The sequence below is a fragment of the Cherax quadricarinatus genome, chromosome 19 (genome assembly GCF_038502225.1).
Source record: "Cherax quadricarinatus isolate ZL_2023a chromosome 19, ASM3850222v1, whole genome shotgun sequence".
NCBI lineage: Eukaryota > Metazoa > Arthropoda > Malacostraca > Decapoda > Parastacidae > Cherax > Cherax quadricarinatus.
In genome coordinates, this window is record NC_091310.1 from 43,947,806 (window position 1) to 43,963,934 (window position 16,129).

At 39.9% G+C, this 16,129-nt stretch overlaps 1 protein-coding gene across 3 annotated transcripts in view; it reads right to left on the bottom strand.

Moving 5' to 3' along the window:
* The window catches only part of nej (nejire), a 465,387-nt gene that overhangs the window by 180,655 nt on the left and 268,603 nt on the right, over window positions 1-16,129 (bottom strand). For all 3 annotated transcript variants that reach the window (XM_070086767.1, XM_070086766.1, XM_070086768.1), the window contains one exon: window positions 4,215-4,565. In XM_070086767.1, coding sequence (XP_069942868.1) covers window positions 4,215-4,565 — 351 coding nt within the window. The remainder of the gene's footprint in view (window positions 1-4,214; window positions 4,566-16,129) is intronic.

The window sequence follows — 16,129 nt, forward strand, 5'->3', positions numbered from 1 at the left end:
TAGCTTTTAGGGGCTTTAGATAGCTGTTAGACGTCTACTAGAGAGGCATAAAGGTGAATATGACAAGATGTAAGGAAAATAAGGATATATAACCTACTAAAGTCAATCAATATTACTTATTTCCATGTTTTGAGGAGTAATACACTCTGAAGTCATTTTTTTCTTTTTCACATCAGCCATTTCCCACAGAGGTAGGGTGACCTAAATAGAAAGAAAAACCCAAAAAGAAAAATACTTTCATCATCATTCAACACTTTCACCATTAATCATACATAATCACTGTCTTTGCAGAGGCGCTCAGATATGACAGTTTAGAAGTCCATCCAACCTGCCAATATCCCAAATCCCTCCTGTAAAGTGCAGGCATTGTACTACCCATTTCCAGGACTAAAGTCCGGCTAACCAGTTTCCCTGAATCCCTTCACAAAATATTACCCTGCTCACACTCCAACAGCTCATCAGGTCCCAAAAGCCATCATCACCATTCACTCCTATTTAACACGCTCATGCATGCTTGCTTGCTGGAAGTCCAAACCCCTCGCCCACAAAACCTCCTTTACCCCCCTCCCTTCAACCTTATTGAGGACAACCCCTACCCTGCCTTCCTTTCCCTACAGATTTATATACTCGTTAAGTCATTCTACTTTGTTTCATTCTTTCTAAATGACCAAACCACCTCAACAACCCCTCTTCAGCCCTCTGAATAATACTTTTAGTAGCTCTACATCTCTTCCTAATTTCCACACTCCGAATTCTCTGCATAATATTTACACCACACACTGCCCTTAGACACAACATCTCCACTACCTCCAGCTGCCTCCTTGCTGCAGCATTCACAACCCATGCTTCATACCCATATAAGATTGTTGGTACCACTGTACTCTTGTATATTCTCTTCTTTGCCTCCATGAATAACGTTTCTTGTCTCCACAGATACCTCAAAGCATCAGTCACCTTTTTTTCTTCATCAATTCTATGGTTAACCTCATCCCTCATAAACCCATCTGCAGACAAGTCTGCTCCCAAATATCTGAACACATTCACTTCTTCCATATTCCTTCTCTCCAATGTGATATCAATTTTTTCTTTACCTAACTCGTTCGATACCATCATCACCTTACTGTTATCTATGTTTACTTTCAACTTTCTTCCTTTACATACCCTTCCAAACTCATTCACTAACCTTTGCAACTTCTCTTTAGAATCCCCCAAAAGCACAATATCATCAGCAAAAGGTAACTGTGTCAACTCCCATTTTGTATTTGATTCCCCATAATTTAATCCCACCCCTTTCTCCAACACCCTAGAATGTTGTAAGTGTATGGAATAAATGGCAGTTTACTTAAAGCAATAGTGAGGCTTAGGTTAAGGTATGTAATAGAAAAGGGGATTAATTTCCTGTAAAAATAGGCCTTAGAGAGGAATGAATGATGTCATCCTGGTTATTTAATATATTTATAGATGGGGTTCTAAAATAAGTGAATGCAAGGGTGTTGGGGAGCAGTATGGGATTAAAAGATAATGAACATGATATAAAGCGAGAGCTATCACAGTTGCTTTTTGCCAGTAACATGCTCTTTTGTACGAGATTGAAGAGACATTGCGAAGGTTGATCAAAGAATTTTTAAGGGTATAAAAAAGAAGGAAACAGTGAACATGCAAAATAGCATGAAGAGAAAAATTCTAGGCAATGAAATGCTGGATACCTGATTGTGGGAGGGAGTATGGAAGAAGTAAATGTGTCGAGGTATTTGGAATTGGGCTTGTCAGTGACTGGGTCTATGAAAGGTAAAGTAGGCTATAGAACTGATGAAGGGAAAAAGGTGGGTGGTGCACTGAGGTACATGAGAGGACAAAAAAAAACATTGTTCACGGAGGCAAAAAGGAAAACGTCTCAAGAATATAGTGGTACGTACTAACATTATTATATGGGTGCAAAGCACGAGCCTGTGCAGGACAAAGGCTGGCAGCAGTGGAATTTTCATGTTTGAGGGCAATGTTTGGTGTAAATGTTATACAAAGTATTTGAAGCTTGAGATTAGAAAAAGGTGTGGAGTTTTCAAAAGTATCATTTAGAGGAGTGGGGAGGGGATGCTGAGGTGGTATGGACACTTAGGGAGGATAAAGTAAAACAAAATGATCAGGAGGGTGTATAAATCAGGGTTGGAGAAAAGGAAGAGTAAGGGATCATCCCAGGAGAGGATGGAGGAAGATATGTATAAGAGGTTTCAAGTGCTAGGGGATTGGACATTCAACAGACTTTTTTGAGTGCATTAGACAGGAATGGAGTCAAGTGGTATTTATTGACTCACATGCTGTTGGAGTGTGAGCAAGACAATATTTATTAAGGGATTCAGGAAAGCTGGTTGGAAAAACTTGAGTCCTGGAAGTGTGAGCACAGTGCCTGTACACTGAAGGAGGGGCGGAGATGTTGCAGTTCAGAGGGCCACTGAACTGTGATGTCTATGCACTTCTGACAAGACAGCTTTTCAATTAGTGTGAATATATTTTCCTTTGAGTTTGGGAGTGTGTGTAAATGTAGAAAGTTGAAAGTGAACATAGAAAAGAGTAAGGTGATGAGGGTATCAAATGATTTAGATAAAGAAAAATTAGATATCAAATTGGGGAGGAGGAGTATGGAAGAAGTGAATGTTTTCAGATACTTGAGAGTTGACGTGTCGGCGGATGGATTTATGAAGGATGAGGTTAATCATAGAATTGATGAGGGAAAAAAGGTGAGTGGTGTGTTGAGGTATATGTGGAGACAAAAAACATTATCTATGGAGGCAAAGAAGGGAATGTATGAAAGTATAGTAGTACCAACACTCTTATATGGGTGTGAAGCTTGGGTTGTGAATGCAGCAGCGAGGAGGCAGTGGAGATGTCCTGTCTAATGGCAATGTGTGGTGTAAATATTATGCAGAAAATTTGGTGTGTGGAAATTAGAAGGTGTGGAGTTAATAAAAGTATGTCAGAGGGCTGAAGAAGGGTTGTTGAGGTGGTTTGGTCATTTAGAGAGAATGGATCAAAGTTGAATGACATGGACAGAGTATAAATCTGTAGGGGAAGGAAGGCGGGGTAAGGGTCGTCCTCGAAAAGGTTGGAAGGAAGGGGTAAGGGAGGTTTTGAGGGCGAGGGGCTTGGACTTCCAGCAGGCGTGCATGAGCATGTTCGATAGGAGTGAATGGAGACGAATGGTATTTGGGACCTGACGATGTGATGGAGTGTGAGCAGGGTAATATTTAGTGAAGGGATTCAGGGAAACCGGTTATTTTTATATAGCCGGACTTGAGTCCTGGAAATGGGAAGTACAATGCCTGCACTCTAAAGGAGGGGTTCGGGATATTAGCAGTTTGGAGGGATATGTTGTGTATCTTTATACGTATATGCTTCTAAACTGTTATGTTCTGAGCACCTATGCAAAAACTGTGATTATGTGTGAGTGAGGTGAAAGTGTTGAATAATGATGAAAGTATTTTCTTTTTGGGGATTTTCTTTCTTTTTGGGTCACCATGCCTCGGTGGGAGATGGCCGACTTGTTAAAAAAAATTTTTTTTTTTCCTTTCCACTTCACACATGCATCCCAAGCAGCTTTTGGAGTGAAAGCACTGCAACTCCCACTTTCAGAACCTTCATTCCTTAAATTCCTGAACGTATGCTAATGTGCTGACACTCAACAATGTATCGAAGTCCAAAAAAAAAGAACATTCATATCCATTCAGATCTAACACAGTCAACTTGCCAACTTGATGCTCAAGCTCCTATAATTCAAAACATTCACTCAGCTCAGATTCACATACCTCCACAGTAAACATACCTAGAACAAGCTTTTATAGATGACTAAACCATCTCAACAATCCTTCCCCTGCTTTTCTAACTGTATATTTTATACCACCACACCTAATTTATAAGTGACTTATTTTCCTTATAATATTCATACCACTCTTTGATGTCAGACATATCCAATGCCTTTAACTTCCTTGCTATAATGAAAAATGAATTATGGGAAAGTTAGCTAGCCCCTGCAGCAAAGCTGAGGGTTATACAGGCAACATTAAATAGAGAAAATAAAACTATATTCTATATAGATTCAGTACCAGTAAATTATCAAAAATTTAATAATGGTACAAAAAAATCAATAAAAATCTTGACTTGATTCTGCACAAAATACATAAATATGGTAAAATCCTCGACTCCAGCAGCGTTTCTCCTACCTTGTTTTCATGCCTCCTTTGACTTCAACTATTTTATCTGTAGAAGACACAACCCTAATATAAACTTCACCAGCACCAGCCTCCTTTTTCTTTAGGAAGTTGTTGACCCGAGTTTCCAAGAAATTGCTCAGTTTTGTAGTAGGCAGTTTCTTAGAAGTAAACTTATTTTCTTTACGTAGTGCGTTTTTTTTCTTGAGACAACCATCACAGACAAAGCCTTGTGGCCAGATAGCCTCCATGTACTGTACACAAATCTGGTGCTGCTTTCGGCCACATTCAAGGCACTCTACCAGAGGTTCCAAGTCCAGGGCATCATTTTTCATCTCCGTGAACTGGGACTTCTTAATCATCCTATAAATTGAAAAAAACATTAAATTAATACACAAAGTAATAATATGGAACAAAGGAAAATACAAAATTGAAATGAAATTACACTCAAATTTGGCAATTCTGGACTTTTATTTTTGGATACAGCGGAACCTCAGTTGTCGAACTTAATTCGTTCCAAACGTCAGTTTGATAACCAAAGCAATTTTTCCCATAAAGAATAATGTTAATAGAATTAATCAGTTCCAGACCCCAAGTTACAATATAATGATTTATCAATAATAATGAACTATTATATAAAACAAAGTATAAAATTATAAAGCACAGGAAAACTGTAAAAATTAATACTAAATGAAAATTTAACCGAAATACTGTACAGTAAATGAAAATTTAACTGCCTCTTACCTGTCAGAGAGCTAATGGAAAAAATTCTAGCAGGTTCAAATCTTGCGGGAGAAAGCTGGTAAGCCTACAACTGAGAGAATGGGTCTGCATGATCAGTGCGCACAGTATGAAAAAAATCCTGCAGCACGCAGTGCATGAGAAAAAAAAAACGCGATGTGTTTTTGGTTTAAAACAGAAACTCTGTGGTGTATTTTCATATGATATTTAGGGTTGTATTTTCATTTTTCTGGTCTCATTAAATAGAATGGAAAATATATTACAAAAATAGACATTACTTTGAATGGTTTATAGACTAAAAGTATCTTGAAATTGAGCTCAAAATAGCAGAAGCAGAAATAATAGATTTTTGCCGATGTTCAAGAGTACATAAATCACGTCACGCGTCCAATACACGTCAACTGGTGGGTCTAATATGCATTCACAAATGCGCTGCTATTATTTATACAATTACATACTACAATTATGCAGTAGTCTGAATAACAGTAAATCTCCTATTTTTTGTGTGAATAAAAATTCAAAAGGAAAAGCAAGTGAAATATAAAAGGGGCCTGGTGACGTGACTAACAAACAGAGAAAATGTTATTTTAGTGCCAGGAATGTCTGCATTATTTATTCTGGACCCTATCTTGAAACTAGCCTTTCTTAAATTTTGTGTGAAATTGGCCAAATAAGTAATTTCAGATCATAAATAACAAAAAGGCACAATATCGTGACTGGAACAATACACAAATAGCCCGCACATAGGAAATGTCGCCATAAGCTCCTCTCTCCTATGTGCGGGTTATTTGTGTGTCTTGTGTAATTTCAGATCACTTTACTGGGTGGTTGAAATAGGTAAATGGGTGGATTTCATATACTCAGTCAATAGAATGAAGAGAGTTCTAGTGAAACAGCTATGAGTTTGGTAGACTGAAAAAATGGAATTGGCCCAAAATATGGCTCAAGGTGGGTGAAATCACTGATGCGTAAATATCGCCAAGACCACTAACTTTGTGATAGCTTAATTCTGAAAGTTTCCATCTAGTTTCGTACTTTTAGTTTCATTAACTCTGAAAAAATATTCTCCATCATTTCATAAGAATTTTTTTTTTTTTTAAATTCTCTACTTTGGGAGCATTGTCAGCTGACAACCAAGAGCACGTACGAAAACCAGGACATTTTTTCTCAAATTTCTTGCTCAAAAACCGATTTGTTTGAGAAGTAGTGTGTTCAACAACTGAGGTCCCACTGTACTATGTCTTAAAAGGTAGATTCAGCTTTAATCATTTTTGAAAGCAACATCCAATACATACATTTAATCTTTCAAATTTCAAGGTAACCTGTTCTTTAAGACTCAATCCTGAGGTGATCCTCACAACTACTAAACAATTTATTCTACTTAAACTTACATAGCTGACTGAAAAAAAAAAAATACTGAAAATTGGTGCTGTACTGTAGATTTGGTAAGGATGCTTATGTGGAAAGTGGTATTCACCAAGGCAGAGCAACCCAAAAAAGAAGAAACACTTCCATAATTTCTCACTCCATAACTGTCTTGCAGAGACGTGCCATTCCCGGCCAGGAATGGAAAATATGGAAAGACTTTTAAATACCTAGATGGAGGATATGCATTGGCATAAATCTCCATGTTCGTTTTCCTCGATTTCCTCCCTTATGGCTGTTTGTACAGTGGACCCCCGACATTCGATGGCATCGACATTCGATAAATCTGACATTCGATGCATTTTAACGCAAAAATTTCGCCTCGACATTCGATACGATTCATACGAGACATGTCCACGTGTGGCCTGAACTGCCCCATGTGTGCCAGTGTTTACAAGCCAGCCAGTGTGCACGCATCTAAGGATACATTCGGTACATTCCATATTATCCATATTATCACTGTTTTTGGTGATTGTTTCTGCAAAATAAGTAACCATGGGCCCCAAGAAAGCTTCTAGTGCCAACCCTTCGAGAAAAAGGTGCTAATGACTATTGAAATGAAGAAAGAGATAATTGCAAAGTACAAAAGTGTAGTGCGTGTGTCGGAGTGCATGATGATTTGGTAAAGAAATTGCCTGCAACTAGTGATGTGAGTGAGTTAAGGCCAGCAAAGGTTGGTTTGAAAGATTTAAAAATCGTTGTGGCATACACAGTGTGGTAAGGCATGGTGAGGCTGCCAGTTCAAGTCCTAATGGAAGGAGATTCCCCTTCTAAACACTAACACCATCCACACTCTCCCCTCCTCCCATCCCATCAATCATCACCAGATCTTCATTAAAGGTAAGTGTCATTTATTCTATTGTTATTAATCTATTGTTATTGTAATTATTCTATTGCATTAAACTTAATATTTCATGTGGTAAAATTTTTTTTTTTCATATTTTTGGGTGTCTTGCACGGATTAACTTGATTTCCATTATTTCTTATGGGGAAAATTAATTCGACTTTCGATATTTTCGACATTCGATAGCTCTCAGGAACGGATTTGTATCGAATGTCGAGGGTTCACTGTATTTGATTTTTATGACATGAAGTGTACTTCTTATATAATTCAGAAAAAACATGTGATACCTAAAATAATAAAATGTCAATAATAGAGTAAATATACGACTTTATAACACACAAGAGCAACATACTCCAAAGTTATGGCATCAGCAGTACTACTGTCCTTCCTCTCAGCTCTCCCTTGCCTCAGGAACTTAAATCTTGTTTATATCAATTAGCCTACAGTAAAACTGGTTTCATTACATGTCGTTTCGCTTAAAGTCACAGTTTCCAGGAACCTACTGATGATGTTAAGTGAGGACTTCCTGTACTTTGGCTCACACTCCAACAACACATCAAGTCATAAAAACCATTTGCCTCCACTTGCTCCTTTCTAACACACACTCACATGCTTGCTGGAAGTCTAAACAGCTTGCACCTGAAACTTCCTTTACTGCCTCCCTCCAACCTTTCCTAGGATGACCCTTATTCCACCTTCCACTACAGATTTATACACCCTCCAAAGCCTTTCTATTTTGTTCCATCCTCTCTATGTCCAAACCACCTCAAAAACCCCTCTTCAGCTCTCTGGATAATACTTCTAGTAACCCCAAACCTCCTATTCTCCAAGCTACAGATTCTTAGTATAATTTTCACACAACATGTTGTAAGTATTGGGAAGATGGAGGGAATATTCTGAGGAGCTGTTAAATGTTGATGAAGAGAAGCAAGCAGTAATTTCATGCATTGGCCAGGTAGGTATAACATCTTTCAGGTGTGCAGAAGAGCCGGATGCAAGTGTGTGTGTGTGTGTGTGTGTGTGGGGGGGGGGGGTGCCTGAGGAATTAGGTAGAATGGGGAAGTAAAACAGCTGAAACTGATGGGATCATGATAGAAATGTTAAAAACAGGGGGACAACATAATTTTGGAGTGTTTTGTACTTTTGTTCAAAAATGCATGAGAGAAGAGAAGGTACTTACAGATTGCCAGTGTGGGTGTTTAATTCCTTTCTATAAAGGGAAAGGGGACAAGAGAGATTGTAAAAATTATAGGGAAATAAACTTACTGATTATACCAGGTAAAGGGCATGGTAGGGTTATTACTGAAAGAATTAGAGGTAAGACAGAAAGCAGGATTGCAGATGAACAAGGAGGCTTTAGAATGGGTAAGGGATGTGTAGATCATGTGTTTCCATTGAGTGGAACAGTCTACCTGAGTGGAACAGTCTACCTAGTTGGGTTATTGAGGCTAGGACTTTGGGTAGTTTCAAATTTAGGTTGGATAAGTACATGAGTGGGAGGGGTTGGATTTGAGAGGGACTTGCACATCGGAGCTTGTTTCTTGGGTGGCATTGAAAATTGGGTTGGTCAAATGTTTGTTAGTGGGATGAATTGTAAAGGACATGCCTAGTATGGGCCAACAGGCCTGCTGCAGTGTTCCTCCTTTCTTGTGTTCTTGTGTTCTATTGAAGAATTTATGTGAATAATATTTAGATAAAGATAGGTAAGTTTTCATTGCATTTATGGATTTAGAAAAGGTATATGACTGGGTGGATAGGGGAGCAATGTGACAGATGTTGCAAGTGCATGGAATAAATAGTAAGTTACTAAATGCTGTAATGAGTTTTTATGAGGATAGTGAGACTCAAGTTAGGGTGTGTGGGAGGGAGGGAGAATATTTTCCAGTAAAAGTAGGTACAGTGGAACTTCTACTTGCGAGTTTAATCTGTTCCATGACCGTGCTTGCAACTGGATTTATTCGTTTGCAGAGTCAATTTTCCTCATTTAAATTAACTGAAATGCAATTAATCCGTTCCAGTGGAATTCTGTACTTCAATAATTTCACTAATATCAACTCAACGGCTTATTTATCTATCTCACGTCATCTAATATGATATAATAAAATAATATAAATAACATAGAAACATGATATATACTCTAGAATGAATAAAATATGTCATTCATGTAGTGGTATGGGTAGTGTCGGCGGTGGACGAGTTTGTCTGGAGACTGGGCAAATTACTTCATGAATAATTTCGCTAATATCATCTATACGGCTTATTTATATATCACAGCTCATTTAATATGACATAACAAACAATATGAATAACATAGAAACAAGATATATACTCCAGAATGAATAAAATATGTCATTCAAGTAGTGGTATGGGAGGTGTCTTCGGTGGACAAGTTTGTTTGGAAACCTGGCAAAATACCTCATGAGTAATTTCACTAATATCATCTATACGGCTTATTTATACATCACAGTTCATCTAATGTGACATAACAAACAATATCCGCATGGGTCAGTAGGCCTGTTGCAGTGTTCCATCTTTTTTATGTTCTTAATATAAATAACATAGAAACATGATATATACACAAGAATGAATAAAATATGTTATGTAACAAGTGGAGGAGGCCACAACCGCTCCCTCTTTGTTGCGGTAAACACTGCCATCTAGTGACGGCCTTTTGAAGCTATTATAATTATTATATGTAGTACATTATTATTATATATGTATTATTATTATACATATTACATTATTATGATTATTATTGTATTATATTATTTTTTTTATTTTTTATTAACACACTGGCCGATTCCCACCAAGGCAGGGTGGCCCAAAAAAGAAAAACTTTCACCATCATTCACTCCATCACTGTCTTGCCAGAAGGGTGCTTTACACTACAGTTTTTAAACAGCAACATTAACACCCCTCCTTCAGAGTGCAGGCACTGTACTTCCCATCTCCAGGACTCAAGTCCGGCCTGCCGGTTTCCCTGAATCCCTTCATAAATGTTACTTTGCTCACACTCCAACAGCACGTCAAGTATTAAAAACCATTTGTCTCCATTCACTCCTATCAAACACGCTCACGCATGCCTGCTGGAAGTCCAAGCCCCTCGCACACAAAACCTCCTTTACCCCCTCCCTCCAACCTTTCCTAGGCCGACCCCTACCCCGCCTTCCTTCCACTACAGACTGATACACTCTTGAAGTCATTCTGTTTCGCTCCATTCTCTCTACATGTCCGAACCACCTCAACAACCCTTCCTCAGCCCTGTGGACAACAGTTTTGGTAATCCCGCACCTCCTCCTAACTTCCAAACTACGAATTCTCTGCATTATATTCACACCACACATTGCCCTCAGACATGACATCTCCACTGCCTCCAGCCTTCTCCTCGCTGCAACATTCATCACCCATGCTTCACACCCATATAAGAGCGTTGGTGTGGCATGCAAAGAGTACGTAACCTTTATTCGGCGCATGTACACACCCTCATTTACAGGCTATCTCCCCCAACCAGCGAACCAGGTTGCTAAGAGTTGATGATGGGGCCCCGTCGTTCAACTAGTGACCAGGTTCTAGCCAATAAGAAGATGGTTTTGGCAATCGCAGAGGTTATGTGGGTACCACTCTCCTGTCTGCCCTTGTCATTCCCATTCTAGAGCTGGTTGAAGCACGGTCTGCTATCTTGTGGCTTCTATTTCTGCCTTGCTTACCGTGGAGTGCACTATACTTATCACTGTACATAGTGTACATATTGCTGTTCTAAATTGGTGAAGGATAATATAAGTCTAAACTTTTTCTGCTGTGTTTATTTTGCTCCCATTACACCCGGGATAACAGGCCATTTGGAATCCTGGGTTGTAATATGGGGGCCTGTCCGGGAGCTGGAGCTGGACTTAGAGAAACGGTTGAGCTTAGGGTGAAGCTTGTAGCAGGAACATTGTGCAGCTTGCTGTCTGGCATTGCATTAACTTTGCCTACACTTTACAAATTTTGCGTGTCAGTTACTGTTATGGTCAGCCTTGCTATTGTGTGATCGTTCAACAGCTCGCTACTAGCTTGTTCGGTGTGCTCGCTTCGCTACAGTCAATCTTATAGAACAGTTTGGATGTCTGGCATTGCTTTACAAATTTTGCGTGTCAGTTGTTACTAGCCTGTTCGGTGTGGAGAATTTTGCAGTCTGCTTTGCTTGTATGCGTATTCTGTAATCGTACTGTGCATAGCTAAGCGTGTTCTGCAAATTAACGTGTTACGTTGGGGTATTCTGCAATCGTACTGTGCATAGCGAATAACTTATGCCACCTAGACGAGTCAGGCGTCTGGTGTCGGCATATACTTTGCATAACCTACCTAAATTGTCCCTACAGCGTTGTTGGCAAATTGCTCGTTCCATTGGCATTAAATACAAACGCACTCTTACAGCTGCACAACTGCGTTCACTGATTGCTGACAAACTTATAGAAGAAGAGATGGCACATCAGACTCCTCCCTCCACGGGAGCTAGGGCAAAAACTACTATGTTCTCGCAGGAGGAAGATGATACACCTACGGAGTGAAATGGTCAGTACAGTGCAGCTGGGTTGTCTCAAGGTGAATCAGCGTCGTAGGCACTTGAGCTGGCAAAAATCAATCTTGAGCAAACTAGGGAACAGAGAGCATTCGAAAGGGAAGAATTTGATAGGGAAAGAGAAAGGAGGCAGTTTTCGCATTCTGTAAATAATTTTAGTTTACAAAAAGCAGTACAGCTTGTTCCCCGCTTCAATGAGGCCGAACCAGAACAATTTTTCGAAAGCTTCGAAAATCAGGCTCGAGCCTTGAGGTGGCCGGAACAGCATTGGGCATCGTTGGTTCATACAGCATTATTGGGTAAGGCACAGGAATTTACGTCAGTATTAAATGACGCAGAATTTTCTGATTATCAAGTAGTGAAGACCACAGTGTTGGGAGCATATACATGTATCCCAGCCAAATATAAAAAAAATTTTAAGCTGGGCAGACGACAGCTTGGTCAATCCCTAGTGGACTTTGTGAGACAGCAAACAGAAGCTTTTACCAGCTGGTATAAAGCAAGTGGTGTCTCTACCTTTGAGGAGCTGGTACAGCTTATTTTGATTGATAACCTGCTGGAGTCTGTGGGACCAGAGGTTCGAGTCTTTCTGCAGGATCGTGACTTAACCACTGCATTGGAGGCAGCCAGGTTGGCTGATACCTTTGAAACTAACCGCTCCTTGTCCGAGCGGTCCCGTCTCTCTTTTCAACAGCCTGGCATGAGCAGAGATCATCAACCTTGGAGAATGAAGTGCCAGCCGGAGGGAGAATGTCTACGTCAGCCAACTAAGTCACCTGGTGAGCCACGCTTCTCAACTTATGGTCCACCTTCGGAGAGGCAAACTACTCATGGTGCATCTCGACAACAGTATCCAGAGAGACACCAGCCAGAACGACACCATTTGCAACGTAAGCAGGGAGTAAAGGGCAAGCCTGTCGTCTGCTTCCTCTGTAACAAAGTAGGTCACATCCGTCCCAACTGCCCCCATAAACACCCCAACCCATTGGGAAAATCTCTAATATCCCTAGTAACATGTCCCCTAGAGAAGTAGAAAAAGGTATGGCCCCTTATTATTGCAAGAGTATTATTTCCCTTCAGGAAAACTCAGAAACAACTAAAGTAAAGACCTTTAGAGATACTGGAGCATATTGCTCACTTGTAAGAGAAGGAATATTACCCCTTTCAGAGAACACTTCCTTGAATTCCTCTGTTTTATTGGAAGCATTTGGAGGAGCTATATATTCTGTCCCTTTGCATAAAATTTATGTACAGTGTAAATATTACACTGGGTATTTGACTGTAGGTGTCTCAAAAGGATTCCCCATGTTATTACTGGGTAATAATATTACTACTGTTAGTGCGTGTCCTGAACCTATAATGAGTAATTCTTCTCCGGTGTTGGCCATAACTTGGGCAACATCCCAAGCGTTGTCTGGAGAGAATGTTGACCTATCCTTGGACAACTCCGATCTCGGAATAGCCACGTTGTTTTATGAGGCACACCGGCCGGAGCCTCGTAAATCAAGTGAACAGACCCCAATCAAGCCTTCCTATTCCCAGGTTGCAGGATTGCCAGATGTCTCTGTTTCCATGCCCGAGGGACTGTCCTTCCGGGAGGAACAACGAAAGGACCCTTCTTTAAAATTCGCTTTTGAGGCAGCCATGGGTAAATCCTCTTTGGGTCATCCGGTCAAGTATGAACTTAAAAACGATTATTTGATCTGCACTGAGACTGGTAAGGAGATAGAGGGCCGGCAATTGTATGACAGGTTAGTGGTTCCAACCAAGTTTAGACCTCAAATATTAAATATAGCTCATAATACTTCATTAGGAGGTCACTTAGGAATTACAAAAACCTTGTATAGAATCACAAAAGAATTTTATTGGCCAAAATTAAAGAAAGGTGTGAAGAATCATATTAGGTGTTGCCGAGAATGTCAGCAAGTAGGGAAACCTGGACATTCCATTAAACCTGCACCTCTCCAACCTATACCTGCTGATGGAGAACCTTTTGCAGATTTAATTATAGATTGTGTAGGTCCACTACCTAGGTCAAAGTCTGGAAATCAATATTTATTTACGATTATGGATAACGTAACCAGATATCCTGAAGCAATTCCCATGCGTAGTATTAATACTAAAGCTATTCTCAAGGCTTTAACCAAATTCATTTCTTGTTTTGGCATTCCTAAAACTATTCAAAGTGATCAAGGTACTAACTTTACTGCCAAAGCATTTAGGGAAGTATTAACTAGGTTAGGGATAATCCACAACTTATCCACTGCCTATCATCCTCAGTCCCAAGGCACCTTGGAAAGATTCCATCAGACGTTAAAAACTATGATGAGAACTTCTTGCATGAACTTTCCTACAGACTGGGATGAATCACTACCTTTGTTGCTGTTCTCAGTATGAGAGACAGTGCAAGAGTCTACAGGGTATAGTCCGTTTGAGCTAATCTTTGGGCACAATGAACGAGGTCCTCTTCGGGTGCTCAAAGAAGGATGGATGGGAGAAGACGTTAGCTCAACACTCTACAACCCGTCTTCAAGGTTGCAGGTGGCACGTCAGTTAGCCAAGGCTAACCTAAAGACAGCTCAAAGTAAGATGAAACAGAGGTATGACAGAAGTGCAAAATTCTGCTCCTTCCATCCAGGAGACAAGGTGTTGGTGCAGGAACCTATACCTGGCCACACCTTGAAAGCTAGATTTACGGGACCTATGCAGATTGTAAATAGATTATCTGATGTAAATTATGTGGTAGCTCCCATTGATAAGACCTCAAAAACTAAAATTTACCACATCAATCAATTAAAATCTTTTCATACACCAGATAAAGTCCCAGTAATGACTCTGTCCTCTACCTCTGAGGACGATTCCGATTCTTTGCACTCTATCTCTGAAATTAATATTAAACTTTCAAATTCTGTCCTCCTCAAGGATCCTAGCCCTTTAATGGAGGGACTATCTGAAACGCAAGCAACAAATTTAACTGAGCTTCTACAGTCATATCCTAATATTTTTTCGGATGTGCCGAAAAAAATGTACGTTAGGTTATCATGATGTAGATGTGGGAAACTCTAAACCAATTAAACTCTCCCCCTACAGAGCTAATCCTGAAAAGCAAAGGCTACTTCAGCAGGAAGTAGAATTTTTGTTAAAGCATGGTTTAGTGGAGGAGTCATCTAGTCCATGGGCTTCACCGTGCATCCTTGTGAAGAAGGCTGATGGAGGGTTTCGTATGTGTACAGACTACCGTAAGGTGATCATATGAGGTCACAATTACAGATGCTTACCCTCTTCCTCGTCTGGATGACATAATTGACTTTGTGGGTAAGGCTACTTTTGTGTCCAAGTTAGATCTCCTTAAAGGTTACTATCAGGTACCTTTAACGAGTAAGGCGAAGGAAATCTCTGCCTTCGTAATTCCAGGAGGTCATTATCAATACACAGTTACCCCTTCGGAATGAAAAATTCCCCCTCTTTATTCCAGAAACTTATCCATCAGGCTATTAAAGGACTTGAAGGAACGGCAGCATACCTACATGATATTGTTGTGGTGTCTGATACTTGGGATCAACACCTACTTAGACTTAAGGCTCTTTTTGAGACCTTTCAGAGTTCCCATTTAACAGTTAATTTATCTAAATCTTCCTTTGGCCAGGCCACTGTCACTTTTCTAGGCCATGAAGTAGGTAGTGGTAAAGTTGCACCTAAACTTGCTAAAGTTCTTGCTATTAAAGATTATCCAGTTCCTCATGATATGAAATCTCTTCAACGTTTCCTAGGCATGATAGGATTTTACAGAAGATTCTGTAAGAATTTCTCAGATATTGTAGCCCCTCTTACCAGTCACAAAGTTCCCTTTAATTGGACCTCAGACTGTAACACTGCTTTTAATAAAGCAAAAAGATTATTGTGTACTGCACCCATTCTTTTGTCTCCAGACTTCTCCAAACCTTTTTCATTACAGGTTGATGCTTGTGAGTCTGGGGTTGGGGCAGTACTATTACAAATCGAGAATGAGGAGTTGCAGCCTGTAGCATACTTTTCAGCCAAGTTCCAGCCACATCAGAGGGCTTACTCTACCATTGAAAAAGAAGCCCTCGCGCTGGTACTGGCTTTGGAGCATTTCGATGTTTATGTGGGCCAGACATCGCAGGTGGTCACAGTCTACAGTGACCACAATCCTCTAGTATATCTCCAAGCCATGAAGAACCACAACACAAGGTTCATGTGCTGGACGCTAAGACTGCAAGCATACTCACTCAGAATTAAATATATTGCCGGCAAAGAAAATGTGTTGGCGGACTCTCTATCTAGAGTCTAATATTTTTATTTATTTAGGTTAGGATATTATTTGTTGTAACCCCT